This window comes from Alligator mississippiensis, chromosome 6 (genome assembly GCF_030867095.1).
Source record: "Alligator mississippiensis isolate rAllMis1 chromosome 6, rAllMis1, whole genome shotgun sequence".
NCBI lineage: Eukaryota > Metazoa > Chordata > Crocodylia > Alligatoridae > Alligator > Alligator mississippiensis.
In genome coordinates, this window is record NC_081829.1 from 6,914,050 (window position 1) to 6,930,584 (window position 16,535).

Consider the following 16,535-nt stretch of genomic DNA (forward strand, 5'->3'; position numbering starts at 1 on the left):
GATCCGATGCGGCTGGAGCTCCACGAAACACGCTGAGTGCTGAGGACTTCCAGCACCTGCTGATACTTTTGCTCGCGCGATTTCACCCCGTTTTGTCCCTTTGGGGACCAATTTTGTGGCCCCCACTCCTCAATCACTCTTCACCTCTTTTTCTCCTGAATTTCCAAGTAGCTGGAAAGCCCTGAAGAGTCACAAGCAAGTCAGTCCCGAGGCCGCTGCGACCCTTGGGGCACCTTAGATGCTGTAACAAAGCAGGGAAATAAAAGGCTCCTTTTCACCAGGGAGATCTGGAGCCAGGTCTGCCACACCTCTCTTTCGGAAAGTTGCACTGCAGCAAAGCCTGTGCCTCGGGTGCCTCGATTTCAAAGCAAAGCGCACGCTAGAACTGCTTCACCCTGCGTGAAACGGGGAAGCAACGCCTTCCTTTTCCCCTCCCCTGTCTCTCTGGACTGTCAGCTGCATGGGGCTCTCATTACATGTGTGTGTGTAATGTTCGGCCTGGCAATCTCAGCTGGGACCTCAAGGTGATCCTGGAGTATGAAGCAACCACCTGAGTGATCCTGGAGTATATGCCCGCTCTGGCAGCGGCAGTGCAAAGCCCTGGCAGAGCACTAGCAGAGCCTTGCTGTGCACAAGGGGCAAAGTGGTTTGAGCCATGCCCCATCACTCAGCCCCCTCTCCAGCTGCATTAACAAGGAGGCCAACTAATGCACAAGGGCTTTCTGCACAGTGGACCCAGGTCTAATCAAGACTGGCCTGGGACAACCTCCATGCTTATTTTTGCATAGCAGCTAATTTGAAGGTAACAATTTTCCCTCGCTCCCCAGGCAAGACAGAACCGATGACCCTTAAGCCGCGTCAGGCTTGATTACGCTTTCTGTGCCTGGCTAGCAGGCAAGCGCCATGAGTCAGGGGAAGAGAGTGCCTTGCAGAGGCAATGAATAGCTGTGTTGCCACGCTGGAGCTTTCTCTGCTCTGACACTGAATGGGGCTCCCAGGGAGACTTCCATTCACTCAAATTGAGTAATGTAGAAATATTGAAGGGGAGATGCAATTTAGCAGGTTTTTAAACATGATTAGTCCTGATTTGGGGCTATGGAACATACTAATCACTCTGATTCATACCACGCCTCTGAGACCTTTAATCACTAGTATTTTTGGTGGGGTTTTTTTTTTTTAAACAAGGAAAGAAACATGGAACTTGGGGGATGGAGCAGGCAGTCGCCTGTAAACCCCTGTTTGGTTGAACTGAGGCCTGGATGTGGATAAGTGGAAAAGTGGGCAGACGTGTGGATAAGGCTTGGGCAGGAAGCAGAGAAAAGGAGTGCATCTATACAAGATGATTTACTGCGGAGCTGACTAATTAGCTCCATAATAAAGCGTCACCGTCTACATGTGAGGTGCTATTAGGCCGGAGTAAACTCATCGGCTCATCTATAGGATAGTGCTGCCTGACACAAGTACTATCCTATAGTAGACTTATTTAGTGCATCGCAGCCCATGTGTAGATGCATGAATGCTGTGTGCCCCTGGAGGCTTGGGGTGCAGTGAGTTCCCGCAGGCAGCGGCAGCGGGGGGGTGTTGGCAGTGAGCGGCGAGCTCCTGCAGACGGCTGCAGAAGTGTTGGCGGTGGTGGGTGGGGGGCAAGTGCTAACCAGTGGTCAGCGACCACCCGCAGATGACACCGGCAGCGGCCAGTGACAATCGGGGACTGCTTGCAGATGCCGCCGGCAGCATCAGCGGTGCTTTTTGCAGGGGGTGCATGTGCACCTGCATGCACCCCCTATGCATCACTAATGTGTAGATGGCTATGGGGCTAGCTGGGGCATGACGGTGCTACAGTGTGGGAGCTGCCTGCCAGCTAGTCCCACACTGCAGCACACTTATGCCCCAGCCAGCCCCTCCACAGTACGCTGAGCCAGGCAGAAGCAGCTCCGGGCTGGCATGCCGACCTCCTGGGCCCTCTGCCAGCTGCGACTGCGTTACCGCAGTTCAATGTGCTGCAGTACCAGGCGCACGTATAAACACTGCACCTGGGAGCAAGAAACTCTGGCACAAACTGCACCAAACTTTAGTGCTTTGCATTAACAGCACATGTAGACACACTCAGGGTTGCTGGTTCAAGTCCTGGGTTCAAATCCTGACTCAGGTTTTAAGTGACAGTGATCCAATGGCCTCAGTCTCAGTGACCCTGTGCCTCACCCCCAAAGTCAGATCTGCAATAGCATGGGGGTGGGAGGTGGGTGGAAATGCAGGTCGGGATTGATGAGCCCTGGCAGAGCTGCGTGTGGGAAGCCAAGCCTGTGGCAGCCTAGGGTTTGATTAGCCGGGCTTGCTGTAGTTCTGGACTACGATTCACTGGCACTAGGAATCTGGGGCTAGAAGAGATGACTATTTTTGGTGTCAGGATTAAGAAGATCTGGAAAAAAGAAAGCGTGTGCATCGATTGCATAACACCTGCCCAAGCTCTACCAGTGCGATTAGCTCAGCCCCATCATCTGTCCTGAATTCACTCACTACATCTAAACAACACTATAAATACCTCTGCCAGAAAGTTGAATCTAACACTCAGAGAGTACAGGTCTAAGAATACCTTGTCAAGCACGCATCTTGCCATGAATACAAATGACAGACACAGCACACTACTCATTGTAATTTGCTTTTCCTATGCCGGCTGGCGAGCACCTAACATTATGCAGCCACGTTATAGGCATAATGTTACCAGTATTCATAAAACTGTGATTAAAAAACCCCCCCGCCGCTTGGATCGATATTCCGGTAACTTTTTTATCTGATGGGTTATTTATCCTGGGAGTCGCACGCACAGACCCACCTCATCCTCTCCACCAAAGAAGAAAAAAAAGCCCATATAAACTCAGAAAAGAAAAAACAAAACCAAACCTTGAGACCCCCAGTGCATTAATAAATGAAATGCAATGCCTTTCCAATCAAGGGCTGCATCAATTCGGAATAAATTTCCAATTCATTTGCAAACTCTCACCATCTCTGAGCTTTCAAATCAGCTGGAGAGAGACGTTCACTCAGGCCTCCTCATTTTGTGCCTGGGTTTTTTTCTTTCCCTGACTGATTTTTAAATTCTTCTGTAATAGTGACCATCGACAGAGCAGCTCAGAGATAGATGGCTTGGGGTTTATTAGGTTGGATTAATAAACCCTACAAAATTTAGAAAATTAATATTTAGCTGCCCCTGGCTTCCTGCCATGCAGCCCTCGATGGCTTGCCAAGACTCAATAAGTGGCCCTCCACCCAAAATAACTGCCCGCCCCTGCAGCTCATGTCTGAGCCCAGATGTTCAAATGAATCTGAGCATCGTGGGTCTCCCATGACACCCTCCGAGGGCATGCAGCGGGTAGATCTGCCGTTGGGTACGGAAAAGGGTTGCTTCCCTTCTGCAACCTGCTCCCTCTTTTCCACTGGGAAGTTGTCCTTTGGGAGGCGTCCTCCGAGCCCCCTCAAGGTGTGCAATTATGAACCACTGCTCTCCTCCCATCCCCACCACTTGCAGGGATCCCTGGATCCGGCTTATGAATCAGGTCACGCTGGCCTCGCTCAGTAGACTGATGAGGAGGTCAGCTCTGCCCCCCACCTGCACGGCTAGGGGAACGGATGGTGTTTGTAAGACCCCTGCCCTTTCCGCATGGCAAGGCTGGGCACAGCACTCCTCCGATTACACCCAATGGGCACCTGGAAAGGAGACGAGCGATACCTTCACATTCGGGCTGGGTGCCACTCCAGGAGCCATTGGCTTGACAGATCCTCTCCGAGGAGCCCCGGAGCGTATAGCCCGGCTCGCAGCTGAATCGAACCATGCTATCCACACCAAATTCATCCCCCAGTCCGATGCCATGGGATGGGATCCCTGGGTCACCACACACTCCCTGGCTGCCTCCTAATGAAGAGAGAAGAAAAAATGCCATCAGCAACCGAGTTGCGGGTAGAAGTACAGGCCTTGGTCCTGGCCGCTCTGCCCTCATCCCGACACAGAGAAGTCCTAAATACTATAGAAACAACTGCCATAGAGTTACCAGCCCATGAGTACTTCATCGCCTTAACCCATGTATCTGCTGCAAGTGGAGCATCAGGTCTCCAGGTGGCAATGGACCATCTGGCAGCCTGATGCACCTAGCAGCACCCATGGACTTGATTTGGGAAGAGGGAAAGCCACCTACTAACTCATCTACCTCCATTCCCTGCCAAGCTTGGGCTAGATGTTTACTAGTGTTTTGCCCAGTCTGTTATCTTTTGATAATCCTACATGACAGGGCTTCCTATGGGAGACAGCCCACACTAGCTTATAGCCTGCTGGTTTCTCCCGTATATCCAGTTGTAATATTCCCCTCTCAGTTTTGTTTTTCTGCTCGTAGGGATTCCCTCAGGTACCATGCAGCAGAACAACAGACTTGCAGTGAGCATCAAGATCCCCACCTCTGCCCCCCCCTGCTCCCCAAATGGTGCCAGGGATCTCAACCTAGAACTAGTCTCACACATGCCAGTTAAGCTACAAGTGGGAGTGCCCTTGCAGCCCTGCCGATGCCTATGCAGCTGCAGGTCTCTCTCTACATAAAGGTTCTTGCATTGCACCCATCACCACAGTATGTAGGGAGAAAATCCCCCCCTCCTTGAGATCTGAACCATGCACCTCTTACTCGAGCACAGTGATTCTCCGCCAGGATGCCAAGGCACCCTGGGGTGCTCTGAGCTCCTTTGAAAGGTCCTACAAGGTGCGAGGAGATAAGTGCATGCTCAGGCTCTTCCCTTTACAAGAATATACACTATAATAAAAAAAATTCACTATTGAATCAGATGCCACTCAATTGTCAACAATTCTGGACTCAATTCCTTGAGTCTAAAAAAAGGCTGAGCACCTTGGATCCAGCACATTTGCTGGCCTTCTGCGTGGACTATGTGCATGTGTGTGCACGCAGAGGTGCGAGTGTATGCACATGCCTGCAGAAATGTCACCCCAGGTACTTTCTGCCTTCGGGAGCCCGTTGCTTTTTAAGCATGTGCAAAATCTGGCCCCGTTACTCCAGAACGTCGAGATGGGGTCCTAGCCAGATGCAGACGCTCTCTGTAGCAGCTGTTTAGGCAGCAAGGGGTTTGTTCGGCGGCATCGATCACGTGGATGGTTCCTCCCCATGCCGAAATGCGAGGTTCAGAGCCACCTCCGCCAGCCCCGTCATTCTCGCAGAGCAAGGAGCTGCTGGCTTTGCGGCACAGGAGCGCGAGGGATCCAGCTGAGAAACATCCGCTGGTACAAGTTGTGAACCCTCGTCACTGTTGGCCGAAAGTTTGGGGGGACCCGAGGAGGGAGACAACTGAAAAGGATGCCTCCCAGGGGCTCTTTGAGAGCATGCTGGAGCGCTGCCTGCTCCATCCCGGGCTCCAGCTGAGTCTGCCTGTTCTTGGCTTTCTCTGCTAATGATCTCTGAAAACGCATCAGCCCCAAGCCAAGGAAGAGCATTTCAGCTCCTGCAGTTATCACCGAAGCCCCTGGCTCCTGAGTCGCCTGCCTTTCCTTGCAGTTAAAGGCTGCACAGTATTATGCCTGATACAGAAAATAATGAAGACATTTGCCTTCTAGGGAAAGGCTTATTTTGAAAGGAGGGCAGGGGGAGAATTTGGGCTCCTTGGTTGCCTTCAGCAGTGACTTACTTCAAAGTGGTTAGTTCTGATTTACGAAAGCTGCAGTCACAATTAGCAAACTCCCTGCATGCGGGGGAAAAGCTGTTTCGGAAGCATTTTGGGTTGAATTCTGGCACCACCCCCAGCTGCAAAAAGGCTATGATAGCACTGAAGGGGAATCTCTCCAGCAGAGACTGGCGCTCTGTGGCATCCTCTAATTTCGGTCCAAGCACCAGGGTGTGCCAGGCAGAGCAAAGCACCATACCGGGCAGGAGACTCACACCATTACATGTCTCAGCTTGCCTTTCTGATCATGAGAGCGCAGGCACAAGGAAAGGGCCCGATGCTTGCACTTCATGTTCTCGACCCACCCTGCCACGAGAATGGCAGTCGCAATAAGTGCACGCCTTGGCGGCTGGGCGATGCTTGACCCATGTCATGCTGCCCAACTGGCTCCGAGTCTGAGCACAGAGGAAAGGACTCTCGCAAGCGATGGGCTAACTGTGCTCCTTCTGAAACCGGTAGCAGGCTCCCACCTCTTTGTCTTCAATGGACAGGCGCAGTTCAGCAATGAGCATTTCTGAAAACCCAACCAAAGTTTCAAGGAAAAAAGAAGGTGGGGGGAAAACATGACCCCGAGAAGAAACTTGTCCAAATGGCCACGAAAAATGGTTTGGTGGGCATATCTTCCATGTCTAATGATGTCTCCTCTATGCATTTTCTCCCCTTTAAGATGCAGTCTACATTTGGTCAAGCCAATCTGCTACATCTAAAAGAGGCATAATTAAACAGTAAGCCCTCACCCCAATGTCTTTTGCTCTCGATTCCCCTTCCACTTGCATCTGGCTTCCAGGGGTGCGCAGAAGGGAACAGGCTTGTTACTGAGCTCTTCAAGTTTCTCAGCACCTTCAGCTCCACCAGTGGATCCGTTGCTTCCAAAAGTTAGGAGACTTTGATACGGATCCGGAACAAGACCGGCAAGGAACAATTCCCACCTCTGTTCCCCTATCCCTATGCACCTTCTTGTGTGTCGTGCTTGCTTATTTGGACATTTCACAGTTTGGATTGAAGAACCCCTGGTCCAGATTTGCTGAAAAGCTTGGTTCCCATGTAGACTAAGCAATGCCATCCAATTTTGGAAAAAAAAAACCCCAAACCCATCTGCCCAGGAATACCATGATGGAACCTGCTGGCTATTGAAGGTCTCTGTAAATCCATCTCCCATTTTGGGGACCAGAAGAAAAGCTGAGCTGTTACGGGACATCTGGCTTCTATTATGGACACCGAGCCTCGGCAGATCCATTTTGTAGGCTCGCATCTGCCCAGCTCAGACACAGGACAGCCCTGTATAAGCACAATGTCAAAAGTGATGAACAGCACAGCAGAGTTGCATCCTGCGTTAATGAGAGAGCCTCTGCATGGTGCCACCTGGCAGGTGGCAGCCCCTCCAAGGGAGCTGTGCCAGGAAGACTTATTTGAATTCATGAGAAAGCCAGCGAGGACCTTGAGTTATAAGGTGAGGAGCTATTTGTGAGTACGTCTCCTCCCCCCAGCCACAGCCTCCTGCATGGAAGCACAGTAGGAGCCATTAAACAGTAAATAGTACTCTGTGGTGTTGATTCTCCCTGGGTATTTCTTACATTTAGAGCATCCTTTGTACTGATTTATTCTGCCTGTGCTGCAGGGGAAAGTTTACTCTTTAATGGCACTCTCCATCCAAGGTGCAGGAGCCTGGAGAGATGGGCTCCGAGCTTGGCATGATCCAGAACCGTCCATTTGGAAGGACACCTATTTGAAAGGCCTCTTGGCTTCTCTCATCCAGCTCAGCTAAAAAAAAACCTGGAATGAAAGTGTTTCTGAGCAATCCCTTACGGATGTGCAAGGGAGTAGAGGGTCATCGAGCCCGACCCTTCCCATATCTTCCCACCTTCTCACCTGAGCAGTGAGGAAGAGCCCCGCTCCAGCGCCCATCCAGCTGGCACATACGGGTCGAGTTGCCAGTCAGAGTCCGCTTCCCGAGGCAGCTGTACCGGACCACGGAGCCGACCGTGTACTTATCCCCTGAGATCTGGGCGTGGGGTGGGGAGCCGGGGTGGCCACAGGAGACCACTGAAATGAAGAGACAGGCATTATGGCTTTGGTCATTATTGTACTGCCCAAGACAGGTGTTCAGAGGAAGATACAGGGGGCTCAGGGTACAGAGGAAACACTACCTACTTGCACCTCCAGAAGGGAACTTGCATGTACAGACTTATGAGCCAGGACCCTCAGCTGGTATAAATGGGTTTCACTCCACTGAATCAACAGATCTTCACTGCTTTATATCAACTGAGGACTGGTCCCATGTGATCTGAGCATGAGTAGACCCTTACATGCTCAAAATAGCTCTTTCCTAGTGCTTGAATCCTGTACATGAGAGCAAATGTCTCCTGCAAGCAGTACCACTAATTTCAGTGGGGCTAGCCATATAAAAATGGGCAGAGCGTCTGGGCCAGGGGCATGCAAGCAAATGCCCAGCACGCAGTAACAGCGAGGCTGCAGACAGACACTTCCCACGTTCCTTCCAATATCCATCCCTTGCAAACAGTGACTATTTACAAGCACAAACGCATGCGTGCACGCATGCACATCTCCCCTGGCAGCGCAGGATTCTGCCGGCACATGCCCATATTAGATGCAATGTCACACCTGATGAAATTCATCTGGCAGCTTCTCAGCGCTGCTCACCCTAAAATTGCTAGTAAAAACACCGTTAACAATAATTAATTGGTTTATTTTAGCTTTGCAATTAGAGTGGATGCAGCTTGGCTGTTGACAAACAAGCTGACAGCTCTAATGGCTATTAAATAGGATCTGATCGGAATAATTCTCAACGCCAAGGCCATATGCCATTACAATTTCTGAAGGGAAATATCAGCTGCGGACCCATTCTTGCCTTCTACTAGGTTCTAAAAATACAAATAATGACGTTAGGTGGAATACATGATGTATTCTTCAATAAAAAAGAAGAGCGCGCCAATGTTTGTGTATGTGGGCGTTGAGAGATCCTGGCAGGGAGCTGTGACTACAACCAAGGACATTTTCAAAAGAAATGGGCTTGATAGCTGATGCTTAAACGCACAAGGTAACTAACAATTTAATAAGTGATATTCCAGCAGATACCCTTCAGCTCCAAATCTGCGGTGATACTGCAGCTTTTCAAGGATTCAGTAGAGGTTTTGCAGAACTTCCCTTTGATGTGCTCAACTTGGCTCTTGTGCACCTTATTTATCACATCAGCTCTCCCACCCTTTAAGGAACAACAGCTCTTTTTAATTCCTCTTCTCAAATACTCCCTGGCTAAAAATTCCCAAACCAGAACGGCCTACATTTGAGAGAGGGACTAAATAATGTGTGCGCCCACTTTGAGACTTCTTAAAAGGAGGCCGACTTTCAGCAAGTCCCAAGTGCTCTTCCTCTAAAAATCAGGCCCCATTAAGGCACCTCGAATTCGGCACCCCCAAATTAAGGCATCCATTAGTTATTTTGATGAAAATTAAGCTCATAAATCCAGTCAACCACCTATGAAAACTGGCCTGATTTTCAGAAGATGGTGAAAACACTTAGACAAGTCTCTGAAGTTAATGGACGCTGATCAAGACACAACTTTTTTTTAAAATAGGTCGCATCGCTTTAGCTGCTGAACGCCAGCTGGAAGGATTCCGACTTGAGGCACCTAAAAGGTTTTTAAATGGTACCTCATTTGTTCAAGAGGTGCTAAGGTATGTGGTTATCACTTGCCGATTTTCCCTGGCTTGTGCGGGGTGCTGTGAATGCGCGATGGTGACATGCTGGGAACAGAGGAAAAGAGAAAAAACGTGCCAAAACCGAGTTGTTTGTGACTGGGTGTGGACAGGAAAAGAAAGAAAGAAAAGAAAGGAGGACTGAGGCTTAGGAACAGCGAGGCGGATTCAACGTGGAGGAGCGAGGGAGGGGATTCAAACTCTCCTGCTCAGCTTCCGGCTGCTTGACCTCTTTGTCACGCGAGGTACAACTTCTGAACGGCAGAGGTACCGGTTGCCCTGAGAGGAGATCCTAATTATTGCACGCTTGGGGCGCTTGCACACGTCGCGGGGTTTAATCCTCATTCAATTAAATAGGTTTATAAAATGTAAACTTGAGGAGGAATGCAAACACAAAACCCCAGAAACGTGGCTTGTCTCTAAGCAGTACGTTTCCCTGCCGTGTTAGGCTCCCACCCAAAGCCCCCCATAGTAGCATCTCTTCCTTGAGATGTGCAGCTGTTTTCAAGGAAAATCTCTTGGGTATATGATAAGAGCTTAAACTGGAAGGTATTCTTTAGCTGTGCAAGGAAGCGCATTTAAACAGGGGTTGTTTCTTGGGTTGCTTGAGCTGCTGGAATGACCGGGAAGCAGGGGGAGCAGTTCATGACACATTTTTCTATTTAACGTGTTGATTTTCTGTTTAATGCTTTGACTATTTGGGAGCTCCCAACTGGAGATCATTAGGTATGTACAGCAGCCGATGACATTTTCTCAAGATCAAATCCAGCCTCTGTTGAAGTCAATGCAAAGACTCTGAGTTGAGTCTGGCTCCGAGCACGCTATTGCTTTGGGGCTAAAACACCAAACTGGGATACAAGACACCTGGGTTCTTGTTCTTGGCTGTGCCACTGGCCTGCTGGGTGGCCGTGGACAAGTGGTCCCATGTTAGTGCCTCAGTTTCCCCATCTGTAAAACAGGTATAATGACACAGCCCTTGTTTGTAAAGCAGTATGAATATAATATTGCTACTACTGGTATATGTCTGCATCCCCAGCTGTCAGAAAAGCATGAATAATTTCTATCTATCAAGGGTTTCCTCCAGGGTCTCCAAGTGCTGAAGGGAGAAGCATGCTGTACGACATGAAGTCTGCTGTTGCTATTATAAAATGTTTTCCTTAATTTGGGTTTTACCTTGTCGGGGTTACAAACATTAATCTTTGGAGCTTCATAGACTTCATGGACCTACTATACTTTTTAAGTGTGTGTGTGTGTGTGTGCTTCTGGGTGCTTATGCATGCCTGTGTGCACGTGCATACTACGCCATGGGGTGCATGGTTGCAAAAGAGCTTTCTAATATCTGAGCTGTGTGTGCGTGTAGGACAGAGCAATGGCACATCACAGAGCACATTACTCAGATGGGTGTTTTGATGAGTTGTAAGCAGCGCTGTTACCATCTCAGAACCGCGCAGCTCAGAGTTTCTGTCTGTTAAATCAAATTGTTCCCTTAATCCAAGCCTTTGCCGGGAACCTCAACTCTCTCCAGCATGCTCACGGTTACAAATGAACGCAACAAACTGAAAGGCAGAGAGCATCAAGGATGCTTTAAGGAGGGGGAAAAAAAAAATCTAAGGCAAGAGTCAAGAAGCGAGTCCTCTGTAACATACATTTTGAAACAGAATAAAGGCGATGAGGTTGTGTTTATTCTGGTTCTGCACTGACATTTCCTTTCTCTGAAGACATGTAAGTGAGTGGGTGTGTGGGAAGTTCAGATGTGTGCGAGCAGCACTAAATCTGCTGTGTCCTTAGGCTGGCTAATTACATGCTGCTTTCCTATAAATTCCCTCTGTGGTATCTGCCGGAGAAGCGATGCTTCTCTTTTCCACCTAAGATATTGTTGCTGGAGCAGAATGGGGTCAGCAAAGCTCAAAAGGTGACTGCCTTTCATCAGTGGGTGAAACGATCCCTATGTAATCTAATCTCTCGCCAGACCATACATTTTCCCCTCGGTAGGCATGATCCAAAGCTCAGTGAAGTGGATGGAAAGACTGCCACGGACTTCAAAGGGCTTTGGATCGAGTCTTCTATATATAGATATAGATATACTATCGCTCAGTTCAAAAGCAACAGGAATCCTCGAAGAGGAAAAGCTGAAAGCTGCAGCAATGCTCGAAGCAAAGGGGTATTGCTCTGAACAACTTACAGAGACACTGAGGGAGGGGCCTGTCCCAAGTGCCATCCCCCTGACAGGTAAGTACATGTGTGCCCAATAAGTAATATCCATGGCTGCATTGATATGAGACAGTTGTTCCAAAGCTGAATCTGTGAGGCCCACTTGGCTGCACTTGACGGATGCTGTTTTCCAGGTGCCCGGGGTCAGTACAGTTTACAACTGCAAACAGATAACAGGAAAAAAAATACAAAACAAAGGGTGTAACAAATAACAAAGGACTCTCCAGAACGAGGGGGAGAAAGGGGGAGAGCTCTCAAGTCATGCGTCCCACATTTGGTTTCTGCTTTCCTCCCTTCGTTCTTTTTTTTAAACAAGCAAGCGAAAGAGTTGGACATTGAAGGGGATAATCCTCCAGGCCCAGATCCTGCCACATGGTGTGTAAACTCACTGCAGGATCGGGACCTCCACCACCCCAGTTAGCACCCGGGTGCAAAGAGCAGCCTGTCCCACGGGGGTAGCAGTCTGGGCAGAGATACTGGGCTCACGGACTACAGAGGAAGGGGGTGCAGGGACAGCAGGGAGGGGGTCGGAGAAGTGAATTTTAATGCTGGCACTCAAGGAGAAGCTCTCAAAGTGGGGAGGGGGGTGAGGGATGTCAGAGATGCGAATGGGATGGATCTTCCCCTAGCCTGGGGAAAACTGGTGCAACCCCACGGACTTCAGCGGGACTGCCCTCATGGACACCAAGCGTCTGGCCTTATAGCCTTTTCCACCCCTCTCCTGTTTGCAATTCACAATTCAATAGGTTGAAGGGTGGTGGAGACAAGGGAGCTCAAACCCCTCGGATGCCAATATCTGCTCTGGGGTTAGTGGGCCCGGGTCCCCACCCCCATCAGCAGCAGCAGTGGGGGTGCCCGCTTATACCAGATGCCAATTTAAACACCTCTCATATGTTCCCATTCAGCTGCTAAAAGCTGTGTGTTAACTTGCTCTGCTTCAGCTGGATGTTGGGAACCTGGAGCAAGCAGAGATGGCACCAGGGAAATGAAGTCTCCTTTTTTTGGATGACTGTGTGTGGCATTTATACCATATCATCAGCAATGCCCCCCAGCTACCAGCATTGCTCCCCCTCTGTGCATCCCAGGTCTGCTCCTCTGCCACCTCAATGAGGCTGCAGCAGCTGCTAGCTCCACCAAGCAGGAAAAATGCAGCATGGTTGAAGCTGGTGAAGGCATTTTTGGGGGCTGGATAGTCCACCAGTGTCAATTGGTGGAGTTCTTCCGATGCCAAGATCCTGACACAGCGTTGGCATTGACGGAGCTGCACTCATTAACATCAGTGGAGGAACCGGCCCACTGTCAGGAGCTAGAGATCCAAGTACATTCACAATGAGAAGAAAGGGCTACGCAGAGGACTGGCCTGTCCCTGAGGGTGGAGGTTGCCGTTCCCCAAATGCAGTCTCCACAGGAAGGGTGGGGGGATTAGTCCCTCATCTCTTTAGCCCCACATCTCCGTGGGCCCTGGAGATCTACCACTCCATTCCCCTCCTAGCACCAACCCTCTTGGAAGAAACTGGGGCATGTGTCCCCCCCCCGGCCAGGACGCCCGAGGTGGAACAAGGGTCTCGGGGGAGATGACTTACTGCGGCAGGTGGGCAGGGAGTTGCTCCACTGGCCGTTGGCCAGACACTGCGACTGGGAAGACCCTTCCAAGTGGTATCCGGTGTTGCAGACAAACTTGGCCACGTCGTTCAGGTTGAACTGAGTCCCCTGTGTCAGGCCGTTGGCTGGGTTGCCAGGGTGGCCACAGGTGATGGCTACAATCAGAAATCCAGATGTTACCTCTTTGGCTTCCAGGATGGAGAAGGTGCACGCTCGGGCTGGAAGGAGCACTCACGAAAACGGGCCACCAAAGAAAATAATATATTCCACGTCACCTGCTGCAAACACCGGGGTGGGCAGATCCCTGGTACTACCCTGATTTCCCCTGAGGAGCTGGAGCTGTACCATTATGACTATTTTGGGAAAATCCTAAAGAGTTCAGCACCCTGCATCCATAAAACCTCTCTTGGCACCTTTGGAAATGCTTGCTGATACTCTTGTATTCACTGGGTGCCCTTAGCTGCCCTGGGCGCTTCATGAACACACCAAACTCTCCGTCCGTCTGGTGTTCAATTAGAAGTAAAAGTACCAAAGTCCATAGAGTTATACTGTTATACTACAGATCTGAAACATAAAAGGAAAATCTGGCTCTTGATATGCAGCTCAGGAAGTATACGCTAGGGGAATATAAACTCTCCTGGTCCAGGGTATAAATCAATATTTCCCTTATGGGGGAAGAAGGATTCCTTCACATCTCTCCCTGAAGCGAGTCTTGCTGCCCAAAGGGCACGATCCAGGCCAGCGAGATCATGGGTTGGATGCAGGCTGGTAACTTCTATGTTCCCATGACAGTACTATGATGGGGAGCTGGGGGTGCTGGGGAAACTGGAGCCTGACACAACTACCCAGACCAGTGGCAAGGAAAAGGCTAAGATGTGTTATACACTTGCCTGGATTGCTGCTTGTAGCCTCCCAGCAGAGGCAAGGCTTACAGAGGGATTTAAAGCCCCTACAAGGGGCCCTTTGCTCTTGAACATGGCAGTCGCTTCCCTTGATGGCAAGTCGAGGTTTTTTGAGCTATTTGGGCCACTTAAAGAACGTGACATCATTCGATGGCCCACGACGAAACAACACTGATTGAAGTATACAGGGCCTTGGCACAGTGGGACAGGGTGAGTTCATCATTAAAAGCCCAGTGTGTTGCCACCTGCCAATGGTGGAAACTACAGGGGAAATGAAGGGGGTGGAAAAAAGATCCAAAATATTTCTCATCACCTGGGCAAGACTAAGGGAAGGGAGCTTCCTTCCTAACCCCGGCTAGTGGCTAGGTTAGGACCTGAAGCACGGAGATCCTTGTGGTGCCATCGATGAAGATGTCGGCCTCTCTCCAAGACGCCTGCAAGTTACTGCTAAGACACTCTTACGCAACTTTTGAACCGGACAATAGCTTCTTTGCAAGCGTTAAGAGTGAAAAAAAATCAGCTCATACAAAGCACAATGACTGTTCTGCAACAGGTTTAAGAGAAAACAGCAACAGAACCCAGAATAATAATGGGATCTCTGCAGCACCCTGAGCTCCTACATAAATAATAAAGCCTCAAGGCATCTATTTTCAGAGCCCAACAATGCTCAGATTTAATGACTTTCCATTTAATGTTATCCCCAAAGGCTGCTGTAGTTTTAATTACATCAAGGTCAACTTCTGAACATTTGACACCTCTGCAGAAAGCTCATAATCCAGAGGTGAGGGTCCACATCAGCTTTTCGTTGCCAGAAATGGAAATATATGCTCTGGAGAGCCAAGCGACTAGACTCCTGTTCCGGCCCTCTAATATGAAAGGTGGATTGCAAGCAGAGTCGACAAATGTTTCTACTGATCTGCTTTGTTCTAATGGTGTTGGGATTCAGACCTGCCACTTGAAGCATCCCAAGAGAAACTAGCTGATCGGCAAAATGCTCCAAAGCTTTCAAAAATTTGGGTTTGAACGAGTCCAATTGGCTGAGTTGGTTTAAAAACTCCCATCAGTGAAAGATGGCTGGGTTTTCTGCAGCAATAGGATTTCGGAAGCCTGGCACATTACTCGACTAGCTGGCCAAACTGGCATCTTGGCTATTAAAGATGAACCACCTGTTCATTTCTGGATGAATTTGAAATCTGAAATTATGCACTAAGTGCCAAAACTTTACGTGCATCAGATCCCCTTAACAAGCAAAACCAATGGTGACCCCCGTTCCTGAGCTCTGGAGCCTCCGCAGAGCATCAGCGTATGTCTCTGCAGAGCGGCAGCTTACGTCTGTGTCTAATTTTTAGGCCTGCATTGTGTTTATTGCTGGTCATCTCCTCCTCTGCATCTTCCTCTGAAGTGGATGCTGCTCTTACGCCTCTCTGCATAAACCCCAGGCACAGGTAGGTGAGGCTGGAAACGAACAACTGGCAAACTGCGATACGAAGAAACCGGATGGCATTGTCCACCGATAAGGAGATGCTCAACATTTATGAACGCCTTAGTCAGAACTCCAGAGAGTTATTTAATTAGCTTATTTACTGAAAAGATAAATTAGCAGCTTGGGCAAGGTGACCCGAAGGAGTATATCACAGCGGGAGGACTGATTCTCCTGCTGCTTAACACGGTGTAAAGCGGGACTAGCTCCAGTGATAAAGCCTATAAAGTAAGGCTGGAACACACGAGAGAGGGGTCGATATTTTGGTGCCAGGTTAAGCCCTCAGTAACCCTGGCCTAAACCCAAAGTGATTTCATAGACATGGGTAGACGAGAAGCCAGTGATGATCACTTCATCTGACCTTCCACCGCATGCCAGCTAGGGGCTTTCTCCAAGAATCTCCTGCATTCAGGCTTAGCAATTCATATCTGACCTGCAGCATCTCTTTTAAGCAGAGGTCAATCATGCTCCAAAGACTTCAAGTGACGGGGAGAGGAGAGGATTTACCATTTGCTTCAATACATAAGCGCTCCATACCGAAGCCCGCAGAACTGAGACAGAATACAGAAAGGCAGCCGCCAATGCCAAGGTCCCTGCGCATAACAGACACGCCTGATGCACCTTCCCCAGTCAGAGGCGACATTGTTTAAAGAAAAATAGAACGAAAACTGGGAGATTTGCTTATTCGCTCCAATACGCACAGAAAATGAATGGCTGAGATTTCAAACCCTGTTTCTCACTGTGCACTTCAGCATGCAGGGATACTTGTGGTCCTGGCAGCTCTGTGCTTTTCAAGGGCGCAATGGCAGTGGCAATTTGGATAGTTTACCGGGGGAAATTCTCTGTATAGAAGAGATCTCTCCAACAGACACTGGAATCACCACATGTGATCAGACCGGCAAAAGCAAACAT

The 16,535-nt window shown here is 49.5% G+C and overlaps 1 protein-coding gene across 4 annotated transcripts in view; it reads right to left on the reverse strand.

The window, feature by feature from the left end:
- Window positions 1-16,535, reverse strand: part of CSMD2 (CUB and Sushi multiple domains 2) — a 651,518-nt gene that overhangs the window by 37,443 nt on the left and 597,540 nt on the right. For all 4 annotated transcript variants that reach the window (XM_014605014.3, XM_019487966.2, XM_059729594.1 and 1 more), the window contains 4 exons: window positions 13,223-13,396; window positions 11,611-11,799; window positions 7,582-7,755; window positions 3,728-3,910 (listed from right to left, as the gene is read on the reverse strand). In XM_014605014.3, coding sequence (XP_014460500.3) covers window positions 3,728-3,910; window positions 7,582-7,755; window positions 11,611-11,799; window positions 13,223-13,396 — 720 coding nt within the window. The remainder of the gene's footprint in view (window positions 1-3,727; window positions 3,911-7,581; window positions 7,756-11,610; window positions 11,800-13,222; window positions 13,397-16,535) is intronic.